General features: G+C 35.8%; 1 protein-coding gene across 1 annotated transcript in view; it reads right to left on the bottom strand.

The window, feature by feature from the left end:
- IL1RAPL1 (interleukin 1 receptor accessory protein like 1) overlaps nucleotides 1–19,369 on the bottom strand; it is a 669,405-nt gene that overhangs the window by 139,690 nt on the left and 510,346 nt on the right. The window contains exon 6 of the mRNA XM_059466278.1: nucleotides 18,950–19,024. Within this exon, the coding sequence (XP_059322261.1) occupies nucleotides 18,950–19,024 (75 nt within the window). The remainder of the gene's footprint in view (nucleotides 1–18,949; nucleotides 19,025–19,369) is intronic.

The following is a 19,369-nucleotide window of genomic DNA, read 5'->3' as shown; positions in this document are numbered from 1 at the left end:
CCATTATTATGTACTCCATTATGTCTGAAGAAGGAAGAGTGTTACCAGTAAATATAATATTCTCAGCACTAACTCCCACAGCTTTTAATGGAAAAAATATTTCCCATTTTCAAACCTTGCAGGCATAAGAGGAAATGACTACTTAACCAGGATTATCATGTTTCCTCCCCTTTAAAGATATGTATTTTGATTTTAAAAATATGACTTTATCATGGTTGTCCTATTCTATTTAGACACTTAGACTTAAGCAGCATTCGTGTTTCTCATTCTGACATGACTTTGACATTGTGCCTCTGCTGCAACCAAACCTCAAGCTGTGGGGCACTTTTTCATCAGCATTTTTCAAAATAAGTTGTTACAGGGACACTGAAGAAACTCCTCCTGACTAATGACACCCCTAACCTGAAAGAGACAGCTCTATGCAAGGAATTGATTAGTTTTTGGTAACTCTGCAATGGCTCTTTCTGCTCTTTCCTGACAAGGGATAGCCCTGAATGTGTACAATGGAAGTGGGGAGGGGAAGGGAAGGGAAGGGAAGGGAAGGGAAGGGAAGGGAAGGGAAGGGAAGGGAAGGGAAGGGAAGGGAAGGGAAGGGAAGGGAAGGGAAGGGAAGGGAAGGGAAGGGAAGGGAAGGGAAGGGAAGGGAAGGGAAGGGAAGGGAAGGGAAGGGAAGGGAAGGGAAGGGAAGGGAAGGGAAGGGAAGGGAAGGGAAGGGAAGGGAAGGGAAGGGAAGGGAAGGGAAGGGAAGGGAAGGGAAGGGAAGGGAAGGGAAGGGAAGGGAAGGGAAGGGAAGGGAAGGGAAGGGAAGGGAAGGGAAGGTCACTTGACTACCAAAGACCACCAGGATCACTGAGGAAGTGCCCACAGCTCCTGGCCCATCCTGGTAGGTGACAGTAATTCCTTTTCTGCAACTAACCTAAGCCTTTGCCTCTGTGAGGACTACAATATGAATATTGGTGGCCTACAGTTAGACCCTACGTAAAAGCCTTGCCTGGTGAGCTAATGAGTTGGATTCACACAAATTACTTCTGGGGGAAAAAAATTACGCATTTCTCAGCTGTTTCAATCAACTGAGACAAAACTTTAATGAGGAATTAGCTCCTGGAAGTTCCAGGACTCAGGTTATCAAAGCTTAGTCAATGTTACAAATTGCCTGACAAAATCTCTTTTTATCAAAGAACTGTTTGTGGATATCAGTGGGTGAATGAATATATGTAAAGGGGCAGGGGTGGACACTGAAACGTCAGGAACAGACTGTCTACCTGATGATAATTTCTAAACTACTTCTGGCCTCTAAAAGCATTGCTGTTCTAGTTGGATTTGATGATTGCACAGATTTTACTAGCAAGCACAGAAAAAAAAAATGTGAACAACAGGGAGAATTTGGCACAGACTATCACAGACCAATACAGAAACAAATGCAATGGTCCATGAGAGGTACAGAGAAACAAGAAGGCAAGCACATCCTTGTCAAAGATAGTGCAGAGCTCTCCCTCAGGCAGGGTCTACATCATCCTCTATAGCTGATTTTAGTCATGAGCGGTCATTCTCGCAAATCTTATGTGACAGTAATAAGTTTTAAACTGAAAAACAATAGTTAAGATAAATGGATATTGAAATGCCAAAGCTTCAAAGGCCAAGTGAAGAGTGCCCTATCAATGATTCTCAAAAGACAGAGCACTTGCTGATCACCTTTTTTCTTCATCTTATCTATTTTTCTTTGTTTTTCTCCTATTTTCTTATACGTGCATCCTATTTTCTGATACCTACTAATTGAAATCTGCTTTTATGTATAAGTATTCAACAGAAACACAACTAGATAATTATATACCCATCATGGTCCAATATAATTCACACATTAATATATTTCCTGCAACAGAATTTATTTGTATTTCTTTCAGTTTTTATCTAAGAAACAGAAGAAATCAGTATTAGCTTTGCAGGCTGACATTAACCTAAGTAGAATGTTATTAAGGAATCTCTCACTAAATATGTGTTGTCATCCTGGCTTCATGAACAAGACAGATTCTTTCTGCTCTTTCATTAGAGTCATAACCCAACCACACAATGTACATCCTCCTTCTTTTCTGCATTTAGCTGTTGCTTGTATCATGTTCCAGTACCCCAAAGAGAGAGTCTGTGGATTTCCCTTCCCTCTGCCACAATACAGGCACCATGTGCTGTCCTAATGATGTTCTCTGTAAAGGACTGAAGTGGTTTTGTTTCACCCCAAGATTCCCTCCTCCTTTCCTCCTCTCTGCCAGTGTTTACTTGTTTTAACTCAACCCCTGTAGAGATTTTGTGGGCTTCCTGCATTCCAACTGCCTGATGCCTGAACTGGTTTTGAACAGGCTGGATTTTTCATTTTGCTGGAGGCTCTCAGTTTATGCCCGTTACACCTACACCTAATCTACTTCTTATTTACTGCACTAATTGCCACATGATTTTTTCAGCTTTCTCAGAGCCAGTTGTCTGACTAGAGGTCTTTCAGGGACACTGCAAATTCCTCTGAAGTTATTTCTACAGTTTAGGTTGTTCACTGGAACTTGACCAGAACACCAGATCTGACTTATTGGACTATTTCTAAATGCCACAATTATCATTAAAAATCAGGTGGGCCAAACTCCATAGTATGCTTTTAGTATCAGTCATACCAGACTAATTACTCATCACCTAATCCCTTCCAGAAGTAAGGTAGTGTTCTCTGTTTTGCTAAAACATAAGGAGGCTTCAGCCTGCAAATAATGGGATCATTTGGGATCAGTGTAGAGCAGAGTACTAATAAATACTGCTTTGAAATTCCTGCAGAGATTACAGATTCTACTGCACATTTGCATGTGGAAGATTTTCTCTGTTTTGTTTCCCATTAAAATTGGCAGTGTGGCAGATAGTGAATGCACCCAAACCCATGGTCTGATTCTTTGAAAATTTGCTGAAACATCAAATGAAAACTATGCTAAGCAGTATGTATTTGGATCTTAGTGCAAGGACTCATGCTGAGATTACTCCATAACCTGAAAGAGTTTTCAGTATCCAGAGATGCCAATCAAATGAAAACTACAAAGACTCACTGGTAGCTTCCATATTTGTAGAGTCCCTGTGGGATGCCTGGCAGGTGTAAATGTCCTCTAATAAGAAAGGCATTGAATAGATTGTATAGAACTTTTTATTTATCCAGTTTAATTTTTAGTGGCATTTTTAGTGTATGGAATAAGTTTACTCATTGCCTTTCTTTCTCTTCTTGTCTGAGAAGAGTGTGGTAAGGGAATGAGGAAGAAGGCAGTGTCCTTTACAGGGTTTAGACCAATATAGGGTTCATGGTGTGCACTGAAGAAGGAGGACCTGAAGAGCAATAACTATAATCTAAAGCTCTTTCAAAGGAAAAAGCAAAAAAATTATTGCTCTTGTGGTAGCAGCTCCCATGACCAGATATGACTGGTTGGTGTGGCTCTACAGAGTCTGTACATAGTGGAATAGAAGGATTTCCTCAAGAAATTTGCAGTCTTTGGGGTGAGCTAACATATAGAAATTCATGTGGAGACTGTGAATCAAGCAATAATTTCAGTTACATTTCATCCCATCTGGCCATCATCAATAAATGTATTTCATTGATAAGTGGTCTGAAAGCAGATGGTACTTGTCTTAGCTATATCTGCCATGTATGAAATGCACAAGCGAGTGTTAGAGGATTCTTGATGTTCAGAGGTACATTCTTGAAGTTCAGAGTTCTTGAATTTCTGATGCGTTAACGTAAGTATGTGGGAGAATGAGGATGTTTCTGAGATAATGACTTTCTTGTGTTCAATGACTGTCACTTTTATGGAAGATACTGGGGAAGGAGAAGTCTCTTCTACTCTCAGAGTATTTGGGTGAAACTTCAGCAGGAGAGGAAGTCCCTTTCATTACCAGAACTACCACTTGTGAAGACTCTGGTGTTCCAGAATATGCCCTTTCACAGAAATCTTCCTTGCTTTACTGATACCAGAAGTGTCTGTCCCACCTCTGCTAGCAGTATAACCAGAGACTAATTGGAAACTGAACTCTCAGATAGAAAAGTGGAGAACAGTCCATTGCTGGCAGGTATTATAGCTCTACAAAAGGCACAGTGTTTGAATTCCAGGTAATCTTTTCCATTAGTTACATCAGAATAACTCTCAAGAATAGTAACAGTAAAAGAAGGCAGAACCCAGACTAGAAAATCATAATTATTCAGGACAAGAGACAAATATTTATCATAAATGTGGTAGAGACTGTCTAAATAGAGAAAGCTAGCTATGTTTGAAAACAGAACTGGAATCCACAAAACCACAAAAAAGGGCTATGCCCTTTATGGGAAGGAAATAGGTGGTAGCAGTATTGGGTGTAAGTCTCCATCTCCAGCAGGCAAGGAAGATTACTAAAGGGAGAAGTGTACAGCCCTCTGCTCAGTGAAGCCTGGGAAGGAGAGAAGGTACATTTCACATGCAGTTAGCATAAAATATTGAGAGTGCTTTTTAAGTCTTTAAAGAATCAATTGTATTGTTTTTCTAGTACAGAATTGTTTTAATTGCCCTCAGGCTTCTGAAACCTTTATCTCCATACAGAGATCACAATCTTGAATCTCATGTACTGGAAAGGGTTTGAATTGCAAAGACAACTGAAGATGATTAACTTTAGAGAATCAGAAGAAGTTTGAGACAGTAGAAACTCTTACAACACCCTCCAATACCACGCTTCTGAAATAAGCTTATCATTACTTAAATATGCCAGACTTCTACCTCACGATATTTTTAACTTATGACTCCAAGCAGTTTGTTTTTAAAAGTGAAATTTTAAGAAAAACATGTTTAATTTAAACATTCTTAGTAGTATTTTCTACTTAAATCAAAATTAATGTATAGATTTTGACAGTCACTTTTTCCCAGGATTAGTCTTTAAAGCAAAAAAATCCTAACATTAATGCTATATAAGTTATTTAATTTAGCTGCACATCAGAGATGCTCTCTCAAGCCACCTATTCCTGTTATCATCTTATGTTTTTAAGGAGGCAGCACAGACCTTTACAAGTCTTGACCTTTATTCATTTTTGACTGATTCCTTTTATTTTTCCTTCTCCAGTCTTAGAGAAAAATAAATATTCTTTAGATCAATGTTTAAGTAGACAGAACTGAGTAGCACAGGTGCATGAGGGAGGATGAAAGCTATTGAAATAAACCCCGTCTTTTTATGGTCTTTCCCCTGTTTAATTTTAAAGGGATTTAAGACACAGTTAATTTAAGACACAATTTAATTTAAGACACAAAATTTAAAAATTTTTAAAAATATTTTTTCTTCTCAATTAGAAAACACACAACTCTTAAAATCCAACTTCTCCTTGTCTTTGAAAACACAATTATGGCTTACTACCATAAGGAAAATTATGCAGGACATGGGTTTTAATCTCTGCATGAGAAAATGTTTGGATTTTTAGTTTATTGTTATTCCATACAGCCTGTAAAATCTACAGCTACAGTAATCTGGTCCATTTATGCCTATAATATACATAGGTTATATGTGAATGTCAAGCAAACATTTTCCCTTTAAAAAAAAGCTACTTTTAAAGGTAGACTGCTGGCTTTAAAATAATTTATCTTTTTATATACTTCATTAAAAAAATTATGTATCGAATTTACTAGGGAATAAAACTGATGATACATATCATTGGATTTTCATTCTATAGACCCTCTAGTCCCATTTTTTCTAGTTGGGACTGTAAAAAACTTCTAAAAAATAGCTTTTCTTTTGCTCAAATTTTAACACTTTTGTCTTTTAATCTATTTGCATGTATTTCTGTGCTACAAAAGATGAACCCCAGGAACAGCTGGTAATAATTTTTAGATTATTGTCTGTGTTGGGTTTCCTAATTAATTTTCAAATACCCCCAGAGTTTTAGTTTAAATATAATGTTATGTTGTATTTTCATGATCAAGGCAAATTTATCTATAGGTTTGCCTATATGATAGATCATGTATTTGGGGGTAGGTAAATTACTGATCATAAACAAATAAACTAATCATTACTAACAGTGAAGAAGCTTTTTCATATTGAATAGACAAACACGATATTAGATTATTTAGTAAGGATTGTATATTGTTCTTTAAATCATAAATGTGTGTGTCAAAGAATTGCAAAACATTTGTGCCACAGCAAGTGATAACAAGTACTGTGAGCCTTTTGGAAAGCAAAGAAAACCCCACAGCCTTAAACTTCAGCAATGATTTACCTTCCATGACTCAGGAAATGCTGCTGGGGTCAAGAACTGAGACTCAGCTCATCCACAAGTCAGTCCCACTTGAGACCCAAATTAAGTGGCTTTGAAGTAACCAGCAAAACCTGCACCAGCTTCCCTCTTCTGACATCTCAAACTACTGAACTCCTTATTTTCCCATCCGTGGGCTGCTTGTAAATTCCTACTGGCAGTTCAACACTTTGTGTCTCCTCATCCATTAGGTTAATTCGGAATGAATCATACTGAATTCAGGACACAGATCCTCATGAATTACATTTCATGCCTTGGGATATTATGACAGCTCAGAGGAGTTGGTCCACACCCACACTTATTAACAGATTGCCACAAAGCAAAACCAGAGATTGGGGCAGGGGTACTGCAGAGGGGTGGGCGATGGATCAGGCAGTGACACCATCTTGCCATAACAAAGATAACACTTCTAAATGACAAGCAAAGTTCAGCAGAGGGGATCCTCTAACTCAGAGAGATACTGACTGGGTAGAGTCTTCTCTTTTGGTTTGCTTCAGGCTGGAACTCTATTTTCTGATTACATGAAGATGGAGTTGAGAAAAAGGATGTGTGCAAAGCCTCACTGAACACAGCGAGAGTGGGGCTTTGGTAGTTTGGCATGAGCAGTGAAGACACAGCAGCTCCTCAACTTTCCTGAAGAAAAATACAGCTTTGACTGAAAGGGAAAGCATTTCAAAATATTACTAATTAAAAATGACATTTTGGAACCATTTTCACTGATAATTGCCTGCAACATAATGTCAGACAAAAGTAAAAATAAGATATCACTCAATCCTTACATTTACCATAACAATGTATTATATGAATTGTACTTTTTCAATGTATTGTACAGATAAGGTTGAGTCAACAATCTTACTGTTGCAGTTGTATTCAAATCAATGCATTTTTCATAGCAAAGCAACGTTTCAAATGCAGAAACAGCTTTATTTTTTCATACCACTAAGAGGAAAAACTAAAAAAAATGCCTGAAAGTCTTCTTACATGATAGCATTAATAAACTTAAAATGTACCAAAGAAAATATCATATTCCTAAATTAAAATTATCTTTCAATTTTTCCGAGCTGTGGAAGTATGAAAATTATTTGTTATGTTGTTCTCAGTATCATTAATCTATCATGTGTACTTCTGCAGAAAAACAAGAACCATCATCCAACGTGCTTGTTACTCATATTGATGAGTAAAAAGGAGATGGAACAAGAACAATGGCTAAAAAAAGTTAACATCTAATTAAAAAGTTGTTATGAGTAATACCTTTTTTGCTTTTATCACAATTAAATGTCTGCTTTGCTCTCAAGCTTCTTTAACTGGATACAAGATAGTCAAATAAGTAGTGGTGTGATTGAATATATCTTTAAATAATATCAAAATAATGATGTCCTCATCATGCTCATGGCAAATCATTAGCACATTATCTTAATAAATGGACCTACATTTCAAAAAATTTAGCAGTCAAAAATGTAAACATATTAGAAAACCTGGGCTATAAATTTCTGTGATATACCACACCTTTTCCATTTCCTCTTATAAAATGTTTCTGAAAGCCATATTTAATATATTTTTGGAATTTGGTGTTCATTCACCTGTTATGTAGAGGTATCATGACAGAACACATTCACACACTCCAAGTTCAGCTTTGTCATCTCAGATGTCTGAAAAAAAATACTCTAAAATCCTGTACAGGGAATGGAACAAGTTGTCAGTTTGCCAAAGTCCAGGCAAAGCCCTTGTGATGGTAAGATGCAGGTAGCTGCAAAGCAGTTCCGCTCTGGTGTGATATGATTTATATAATGCAGGTGCCTCTTGATCTAAATTGATATTCTTTGGGAAGTTACTGTGACTAAGTCTAGACTTAGAGTGATGTTTCATAATAAGTTTGAGTCAAAACACCTTCTTCCACCTTTTCTCCCTGGCTGCAGTTGCCACTCTGACCATGTATTGGCATGAGGGTTTGCTGCACTCATGTCATCATCGGTACAGAAAGTTATCCAGCTTAAATTGGTTTCGTTTCCTTTAAATTGCTTTTCAGCCTTGCAAGGAAGAGTGCTGAAGCTGGATGAAATAAGAGGAGTGTGAGGGGAGGCAGGTGTCAGAGCAGCACAGATTTGTACCTCTTTAAAGCAGTCATGAAACATCACACCATTAATGGCTGGCATAGCTGCCAGGTGAAGCTCTGTATTCTTTCAAGAGACTCCACTGACTAATTCAGGAGCCTATTTGAGCCAGAGATCCCAACTGAAAAAGTGAACACTCTTCATAGTGTATAAATAGCAGGAACACAAAGGTATGACAGCAGCAGAAGTTAGGCATCTTAATGGGTTTTGTGCATCTTACTCTAAAAGGGGGTTTATGTAGGGGGGTTTTGGGTAATTTTTTTCTTTCAGTGTAACTGTGTCAGAATAATTTTAAACAGAAAACAACTAGACCAATGGGTTTGCATGGACAGAAATTGCAGGAAACAGTAGCAACATTTTTGTCCTCCCCAGGCCTCTTTCTGCTGTAAATGTAGGAGTCTCTTGAATTGGTGGCTCAGTCTGCCCTGGAAACCACACTCCATTTTCTACCTCCATTTTCCTCCTTTCCTCAGGGGCAGATTGATAAAAGGAACTCCCCCAATAAAACAACTGTGAAAAGGTGAGTATTCATAAAACTGAAATGCAGGCAGTGAATTGTAATGGGTATCAACTCAGAAAAGTCTTTCAACTACACTGAGTTATGCCTTGTCTGTGTCCCTCCAGTAACTACTACAATAACATTTTAGTACTCATTTTATTTTTGATATAAAATAGGTTGAGCTATTATTGTTGGTAACACATTTGCATGTGTGTCCACTATAGTAAGTATTCTGAATGTTCTAAAAAATCCCTTAAGATAATTTATTCCCCAACAGCAGTTCCAAAATATTTTGTCTTGGATTCTGCCTTTTAAGTGTAACTTCTGTTTGTTTGTTTTTACTAAGAAGAATAATCTTGCTGATTTGAGTATCTCATAATGGAAATTATTTGCATTTGTAGCTTTTTTAGGTGCCTGACCTTTCCAAAGCATTGGGAGACTGTAAATGGCACTTTGGAAAATGTTGCTATGATAAGATATCAGCTATGTTAACTGCCGCTTGACAAAGGTTAAACAAATGAAATATTGGTTGCTGTATTTTTAAGTTGTCTTCCTTTATATGAGTATTGAATATCTTTATTAAAAGTTGAAAAGGTCTTCCAAATAGAAATCCTCTAATTTTGATTTAAGTGGGATGAATTCTCTGTTTATTATAAACTTATGGGAGATTAAAACCACACAGAAGAAACCCACAAAAATCGTCTACTGTGAACCCATAGGTATCTTTGTATCAATCCCTAAACATATAAAACCAGCACCAAGAAGCTAGTCTTCATTTGATTTTTAATGAGGAGAAATGTACCATGCATGCTCTTAGATATCTCGTGAAAATCTGACCATGAACGAATGATTAAAAATTATAAGCATTTATTACTTCAAATTAATTGCTTTGAAAGCTGTGAAAGAAACTCAGTTTATAACCCCATAGTCTCACATCTCCAATCTATTAATTACATTAGTGTACAGAGAAGTAATTTTGCAATGGTTGTTATAAATTTTTCTAAATATGCCTAATGTGGTTAACTGAAGTATGTGCTTCATTTATTTCTGTAGTGAACACAAATAGTTGCTTGATAGGGTTTTTTTTATGATACATATTAAATTTGTCTACTATTTATTTTCCAATATTTTCAATTGTTGTAAACTTGCTGTTGGAATGACACCAGCATACTGGTAATTTAACATATAACTAGGTGAAGGACACTTGAAGCAGCTGAAATTACTGATTCAGTAGAAGGTGACATTTGCTGCAGAGCTCCAGGTAAAAGCTCAGAGACCTCACAAACACAAAAAAAATCCTGTAAATTTAAATTTGGGGTCTACTGAACTGAATGCCTTCTCTTTCCTTTGACTTCCTAGCTCCATGGTTCTCAAGAGTTACCTCTGAGCAGTGAAACAAGTGTTTAACATCTGGGATTTTTTGCATTTGGTCTTTTCTTTGTGTATATTTTCAGATTGGCATGAAAATTAAGTATTCAATAAACTTCTTGTTTCAGGTGATATTTTACTGTCTTGTGTGGAAAAGAACAAAAGTACCTAAGTAGTCCATTGTCACAATTTTACCTCAGGCAAAAGAATAAAAAATTAAAAGAGGACAGATTGTTGAAAATATTGCTGTGTTACCTTTTGTTTATAACTCTTTAAAGCATTCTCAGACAGGTACAGGACACCAGTTCTGGTTGGCATGTGAACGTTGAACACACTGTCAGCCTTATTTGTCAGTATGAAATTTATACTAATAACCATGTTTATCCTAATAATTCTCAAGCCTATACCAAAACAAAGGACTGCATTGACCTATAGTTCATCATGCCTTCATTACTAAAAAAATACTATATGAAGCTTTATAATACATGCCATATGTAAACTGTTGGAATTATTTTCATTTTTTAATATCAATTATGCTGTGTGGCATCAAGTTTAATTTCTGTGAACAGTATTTTTTTTTATTTCCAAGTTCCTCAGATATTAAATATGTAAAATTATATAGGTAGCAAATTGAATATTTATTAAAAATACGTGTTGATTACATCTTGAGATTATATAGACTGTGTATTCATCCATAATATCTTATGAAAACAGACAAGAATAGCACTTCAGAATGCACAATCTGGAGTCTCAGTGTTACTCATATGTTAACAAATGTAAAAAAAGATCCTGTTCAGCTGATTGCTTCAAAATATTCACACTACTATGTTCTAAAGTATAAGAGTTTATCAAAAGCATTTAAACCTTAAACCCTTCAGACCCTCAGTGTTCCTTCAAATAACCTTGTATTTTCCAATGACCTGACAAGCTCTCAAATCCCTGATAATTTTTGCTATTAAGAATGCATGCAGATTTAGATGGATTTTTCAGAATGAAACCTGTGTGCAGCACCAAATCTAAATCCAAATCCTCAGTATGTCTGAGACAAAACCAGTGTTCAATGCAGCTCCATTCTGCTTCTTTGAACCGCATGAGCACACGCTGACTTAACCTATAGGGCTGGAAATCATTTATCCTAGAGCTGGAAAACAGAATAATTCCTGTAAAAACTGTAAATTCCTGGGTAAAAACTGTACTAGTGTTTGTCATTTCTCCAATACATTATTCTTGAAATAAGCTTTATGTATGATTAACTTTGCGGCTCACAAGAGAACTGTATCCCTATGGCAAGAAATTCTGGAGGAGTTAGTTAATTTAAATGCAGTTATAAATGATGGCACAATAGTAAACTTTTGAGTTTGACATTTGCTGTTTAATATTTTAATGCTTGTGCATAGCACCATTGTATGATGATTTGAGGGTTTTTTTTTAACACAAATAAGCACTTGTTTGTTTGTTTTTCAGCATCATATATGATGAAGTCCCTACATATAATTCAGAAACATTAGGTACAGCTTGAAGCAAAAAATCTGGTACAAATTATCACAGAACAATATGATTCCTAATTTTTTAAATGTATAAAATTAAAGTTTTTTTAGGGCTACAATGTCACATGAAAAAATGTACTATATGTGCCTAAATTGCATTTATTTCTGTGTGTAATTAATATGATCTTGGTTACAATAATTTCTATCCTGCAGTCTGCCACAGAGCATTCCTAAAAAGGTCTTGCTGCATCTCAGTATATTTCACTCCAAGAATAAGGAGCATATAAGTTTTGATTGTTTAAGTCATAAATGATCCAGTATAATCCAACTGATATGCAAAGTCTTCTCTCATATTATCAAAATAAACTGGGTTGTATTGCACAAGCAATATGAAATAGAATATTCTCATATATCTACTCTGTACATAAAGAATCAAGTTGGCATAGTTGCAGAGATACTGAACAGACATTTTTGATTTCATTAAATCCTGTTTAGATGTTTAGCACAGATAAGTATTCTATATAGCATCTAGAGCAGACATTTCTCAGTGGATTATAACCTAGCACGAATAAAGAAGTTTTATTCTTCCACCATTATATCAGATACATATGTCCCAGAAAAAGCATTGATAAAGTGGGATAAAACTTGAACAAATGCATTGTCAAATTTTGTCCCTATGTAAATAAATAAATAAATATAATATATAGGGAGAGATTAGTTATACATCTATATGTATTTATTCTCAGACACACACAAATGCATAAAGAGAGAAAAAGAAGGCTTTAAAATATAAAATATATATTCTATTTTTAATATCTTAACCATGACCTTTTAGGATTTGATCAAATTAGGAAAAGGAGTGGAAGGAAAATCAGTTGACACATTGTCACTGAGCTGTAACCACAAACTTTTCCTTGGTGCAGTTGAATATTTCTGACTCACTCACTGTCCCTTCAGTAAACTCTACTGGGCCCTTCATGGACAGCCTCAGCTACAGAATAGTTGGGTTAATGCAATCTGAAGGTTAAAAATTTTAAGATGGGAGTGTAGGCTACCTTGAAAACACTTTTTTTTTTTTCCCAAAAAGTTAGATTTTAGAGATTAAAACTTCTGTTATCACCCTCTTTACTAGATTTTTTATTTTTCCTAAGTTAAGACCCTTGTTTGGAGCCTACTTTCATGTTTTGCTTCTGCCTTTGTAACTTGAAAGCTGAAAATGCCAAGAATAAAATTAAAAGTTATTTTCCCTATTTAAAGTAGAACATGTAAAAGAGTCTGTGCAATTTTGGTCAGGCTGCATCTGGCTTGACTGAAAATAACTGTACATCCATGCTCAAGTAGGTATTTTGATGTTCTGAACTTCCTAATAGCACTACTTCAGAGAAATAAAGAGAACTTTTTTTAATAATTTCTTCCCTTCCAAGTAAATGATCCTGTTTGAGCACATTTATTAAAAAGCAGACAATAAGACATTTATTAAATTTGCTTAAACTTAGTAAAAACCCATCACTGCTGTTATTATTGCTGCTTCTGGCACTTCACAGGCTCTCCATTTTCAATGTGTCTCTCCCATAATGGTCCTCAGAGCCTACAACAACAGGGCTTAAGCTGCTGGGCATATCTAACCGTTATCATTGACAAAAACACAGCAAAATTAACAACAAAATGCAAACTTCTGCCCCAATCAGATAAATATTTCCCTGTGTAAGATTTTCCTGAATAGTTGGTTTATATTTTCATTTATATCATGGTAGGAAAAATTGTCAAAAACACTTTTAGTTTTGTTTCTTTATTTGTTTTTGTTTGTTTGCTTGAGGTTTTGTTGTGGTTTTGTTTTTATTCATATGCTCATAGCATATATATTCTTTATCCATTTACACTAGATTTAAAATATTTCACTTTTTATGAACTAGCCTGCAGTTAAGTCATGAACTATGTGAGATTTTAAGCAAAGATTTTTCCTAATGTTTCACTAGGTGAGTATAGTCCAGGAATTGATATAATATAAAAATAAATTGTTTCAGAACAGTGAGGTTATAAAATTGTCAATGAAAAAAACCTCTTAAAATATTAGCCTGTTTAAATCTAACTTTTTGCAATAAATAGTTCAAACAGAAAAAACTCTTTTAATTTTCTTTTTTTTTTTTTCAGAACAATCCAAGTTTTTTTTTGAAAGGGTAATCCAAATTCTTAAATAAATATTAAATAAATTAGATGGCACTGGGGAAGTAAATTTTGAATTTACAGTTTTAATTATTCCCATGTGTAACTGTTGCCCATATTACGTTAATCCAATCATAGAATATATCAAATAGCAAGTGTCCAATTGGTACACATGATCAAAAACAGTTTGATTTTGTTCAAAGACAGTTGATGTCTGTCTTTTATAATCATATAAATGTGAAATTCTTCATATAATGAAAAAAAATATATTTGTATTGCAGAGTGGATAGAACATTTACATGTAATCTGAAGAAATTAAAGTTCTCAATATTCTTTCAATTCAATCTCCATCCTGAAAGGAGTCACTGATTACTAGTTATTGCATATCACTTTAGTTAATTTATTTATACATCTACTGATTAATCTAGTTAAGGATGGCTTTTGTCAAGGTCAATTTCTGTGGAAGATTTTTATGACAATGTGGTGCTATAAATGCATCAGCATTTGCTGATGGGGCAGCTGTTTTCTATTACTGCCTTAGAAATAATATACTAAAGTATTTCCATTAAATTTTTTCTTGAATCTGTGCAGGGAAGAGTGAAAAAGAAGAAATCCCCAATTCACTACATGATAGTTAATTCAATTTTATCAAAATAATGTCCTAGATAAAAAAACTACTTGGTCACAAGTAATGTTTTGGATTGGATGGAATTTAGGAAAATTCACTTTATTCAGATGACAGAGAAAGTCTCTTGGTTCCTGCACAAACTTACCTTTAAGGTCCATTCATATTGTGCTGGAAATTCTTTATTCCTTTTTTGTTTGATTGTTTGTGGGATTGGTTTTTTGTTTGTTTGTTTGTTTGTTTCTCTTTTCTAACATCACGCCTACTTACCTAAAAATAATTCAACAATAGTTTTATATTTCTGGGTTAATTTTGGCATGTCAAATTACAGCCTTGTGCAGAACCAGGAGACACACTGAAAAAGTGGGGAGGACAGAGGCTAACTAGCTTGTGATATGTTTAAAATAATTATTTCAGTTTCTGTAATTTTTTAATCCAGATCCATTATTGTCTGTTGTGGAATCACATTTGTCTTCTTTAGTAATATGACATGAACCAACTGGTTCCTAAAGTCAGATTTTTTGGAGTCAGTCTAATAGTATTCTTTCTTTCCTTGAGGGGGGCAGATATTGGGCAGTGTTGGTGTGAAAAACATTGTAACCTGAAAGATGAATCTGAAAAGACTCAGAAGTTACCAATAAAAAATCCTGGAATATAATTTTAAAAATAAATTTACAGATAATGGATATAATATACTTCTATCATAAATACATAACATCTACATGACTCTATAATTAAAAATATAGTACCCAAAGTCCTAGGGTAACTATATATAAGGAGTAACGTTAATTAAATCCTTCCTGAACAGGTCTGTGTTAATGTTTTTATGTTTGTGTTTTCATTACTATTACAAGGGGATCTTATGTTATCAGGGATTTGTACATTTGATTTGTTTAGCATGATGAAGGTAAGAAGAAGGATATTGTGGAACTCAGTTCCTTGGTCATTGTGCTCCCCATTCCCGTGCCCTGTCTCCCCTGGCCTCCTGCTCATTGCAGCTTTTCTCTCCTGGCCCACGCTGCTGCCAGACCACAGAGGGGCTCAGAGCAGAAAACACTCCTCATCTCCCTACAGCTCCAAGCTCTGCAGGACACAATCTTTTGAAGAGAGTATTTAACATAATGTTTTATCTGGAGATGTTTCCAGAGAAGTAGTTTGTAGTGGGGTCACATATCTACCTTAAAGCCTTTTTAACAGGAGAAAATCTTGAATGTAATTAGCATTTTTTATCGCTGCAACAGGATTAAGTAATTGATTGCAAAATTGGAAGCGAAATAACAAACAGAAAACATAAAGTCCAGAAACTTATCTTTCTTTCCTCATCTAGGTTTTTGTACTTCATTCCTTAGCTCTCCCATGCTATTTTACATGAAAAACCTTTGAGAAATTAAATTCTCCTTCAATTTTTATCCTGTCCTTCTATCTCGTGCATTTCTGGTTACTATTTGGTGAAATAAACAGATATTTCTGATGATATATCAAGATACCTCGATATATCAAGGTACCTATGACTCTCTAAAGTGACTGTTTGCAGCACAGCCACGCTTAACACACACCCAAATACCAGCTGAAGAGCCTGACCTCTTTTCCTCTAACAGCTCTGGATACCTTGAGCATGATGAGAGCCTGTGGGTTCCTAGGACTGAGGTGTGCAGATTCTCCTGCTCTGGTTTCTCACCTTTTGCCTCAGCAAGCCTGACTTAAGCCATACCAGTCACCCCTTAGAGAAACTCCTCCCTGCAGTCACATCCTGCTCTGATGTTGTTTCATGGAAGCCAAGCAAGATAATAACCCACTAGGATTGTGATCCCATGGCTGTAGTTTGAACTGATGTGTATGGAAGAGCCCACAATGCCTCATGTGTCTGTCACCCAGCAGTGCTGGAGCCAAATGAATGAGATGTGTCTTAGATATGTCCTGGGAGCTGGATACACCTCCAGTTAGATACTGCGTGGAGGTGTTCTGTTCAAGAACTGAATTCCAGTAGCTCTTTCAGTGGAAATACACTGTTATTACTGTGATCTTCCTCAGAAGTGTGCCCAGCACTGCTCCACAGGGGAAGATTTGGAGGTGAACCATCACCATTGACTTTTCAGTACCTCCTGTGCACCTGGAGCTACACACGTCCCTGTAAGGTAGGTGTGACCTCCTGAACATTCCCAGACACACACACATAACCTCTTTAATTTCCAACTCCAGCTGGAGGACTGTGAGGTGAGAAGGACAGAAATGTGGCAGGAGAGCAGGGATTGCCCCAGATCCTCAGCAAATGCTTATCTGCTAAAGAAATCCTGGACTGCCCCAAGCTCCTAGTTCCTTGCTCTGTCTTCACTTTGGGAATAGGACTACCACCCATTCCACTTCTCCAGCATCCACCAGCACTTTTATTTTCCAAGTAAGGGACAAACACACCATCCCAAATACATTCTGGAGGATTAACATTTTCTGGCAGTGTTTAGACCAGTCACAAGATGAGACCACCCCGAGTCTCAGCCGAGTAGGATTCTCCTGGCTTCAACAGCTATCTGAGTGAACCTTGGCATTATTCCAACATTTAAATATTCTGCATCTCTGCAAGGTATGAACTGACCCCCAGAAATGAACATTGGCTTTCCTCAGGGAAACATAGACCTTTCAAAGGTTATCCAGCAGGACTAAGGCATTAAATCTAAGAGCAGAAAAACACAGTTTTATGTTAGGGAACCATCAGTTTTTTCACTTGTTCCAGTTCTCACAGGTTTTTTACAGGCTTTTAAACAACAAATTAATATATTCTTGTATCTTCTTGATATAAGGCTAAGTACTGTAACATCACATTAATTTATGGTCAGACTTTCCCATCCGTGTCTGAAAGTGATGTTTTCAACTTTACTCTTTTATATTCACCAAAATCTATTTAGTTTTCTGAAAAGTGTCTTTTTCAAACCCAGTTCTTTTCAAATTATTTGATTTTTTAGAACTATGAAAAATCAAAACTGAGATTAATTCTTAAACTCACAGAAAAAAAGCCTCTAGCTGGCCATTAATAATTACACTCTTCTTGAAATAGTCTCACCATAAAGTATATTTAGCAGGACAACATCAAAACCCAGAAAGGTTCTGCCTTTTGGTTTTGTTTTTTCTTTTTTTTCATCAAAAATATCTCAGTAAGCCACATTAGTTGAAAAACAAATGTGCAGTCACTTTGCTCTCTGTTCCCTAGTCTTGTGTTCAAACAACCTAAAATCATTTAGGGCTGGCATCCAGGAAAGATTTTCTGAATCAGTGTATCAGAAACAATACCTTCAGAACAATAGAAAGCTGTAGAAGGAAATATGCTACACGTCTCCTTTTCTATACAATAGTTTCTAAAAAAATGGTATATCAGCATATCAGAAATTTACCTGGATAGCCTGAAACATTCAAAGTAATAGTTTACTAATATCAAAGAAAATATGAGTTATTCTCTGGCCACTATTAGCCATAAGCTGGTAATCACCATAAAATGCTCTGCCAATGACTGTCAGAATTAATTTGCAAGCCTTCTGCTTTTTCTGATGTTGTGTTGCAGAATGTACTGAGCTTTGCTTGCAGAGTTTTTTTCTATGAGATTTATATATATTTTTTCCTACGAGATTTGTTTCCACCAGATTGGTTTCCATTTTCTCCTGTAGCCAACATGCCAGCAAATCTATCAATAGGTTACTGTTCTGACACCAAAGCATAATTCCAGTGGAACCTACTGTTTGTTTCTTACAAGTTGTCCTCATTGCCAATCCACAAGAGAGATAAATTGCTATATCCTGCAAAATCTAGTAACACATGCACTCAGTTTTGGAGCCCTCATTACCTCTGCAGCAGTAGGACACAAAAATGACCAATCATAGCCACCATCCATTAGACTAGAAAAAGTGAAACAAAATGCTTTCTTCATGCATCAATTTCTCTTCATTCACTTATGCATGAATGTCCATACATTCAGAATTATCAGATGCTACTATGATAACACTACTCTTTGCTGGATAATTTGCCCAGCACAACCTTTGTAATTACAGAATATCTTTGCTGCCAACAAAGCACAGAAGTCTTCTGAGCAGAACTTAAACTACAAAATCCCAATGAATCGCAGAGTAAGTATGTATAAATATACAGAGAAGGGAAAGTTTAGGAAGAAAAGTTCAGATACTCTGGTCACTGTTTGACTTTCAGCAAGATAAAACCTAGTATCAGTAACCAAAAGCTCAGCATTCAGTATTAATTATTAAGAATTTTTTTGTCAACAACAATCTTGTCAATGATATAGCATACATCTCTGCATGGAATCAACATGTGTCTAATGTCTTTTCAATTAAATTATTGATGATCAACATGCCATCACATTACCATTAACACATCAAATTCCTTCAAACAATTTGAACAGAGGTTATGTTTGCTACTTACCTAACTGGGTCTCCTGAATTGTTAGCTTACTCTCCAAGGGGTGTAAAAGCTTTGGTGGTTTATCTGTTAGTGGCGCTAGAAAAGAAAGAAATTCACATATGTAGTGTTCTGACTATTATTATTGGGTAGACTAAGACTTGGTTTTATACCTATTATTTCAAGAAGGCTTTGGTTTTCTTTTGTTTTAATAATGTTCATGCCTTCAGTAGCTGTAAATGTTTTTGCTTAGACAGTAAATATAGCACCAAAATTAAAGGTCCTTGTATTAAGAAAGTAATTTCTTTGAACCCCAACAAAAACAAACAAAGAAACAAAAAAAAAAAAACCCCAGCAAAAAAGCAACCAAGCAATAAAACAAAACCAACCAAAAACCCCAAACCAACCAACCAACAAAACCGTAAACCAAAAATGCACTGACAT

This window comes from Ammospiza nelsoni, chromosome 2, assembly GCF_027579445.1.
Source record: "Ammospiza nelsoni isolate bAmmNel1 chromosome 2, bAmmNel1.pri, whole genome shotgun sequence".
Lineage (NCBI taxonomy): Eukaryota > Metazoa > Chordata > Aves > Passeriformes > Passerellidae > Ammospiza > Ammospiza nelsoni.
This window is presented reverse-complemented; position numbering and strand designations above follow the sequence as displayed.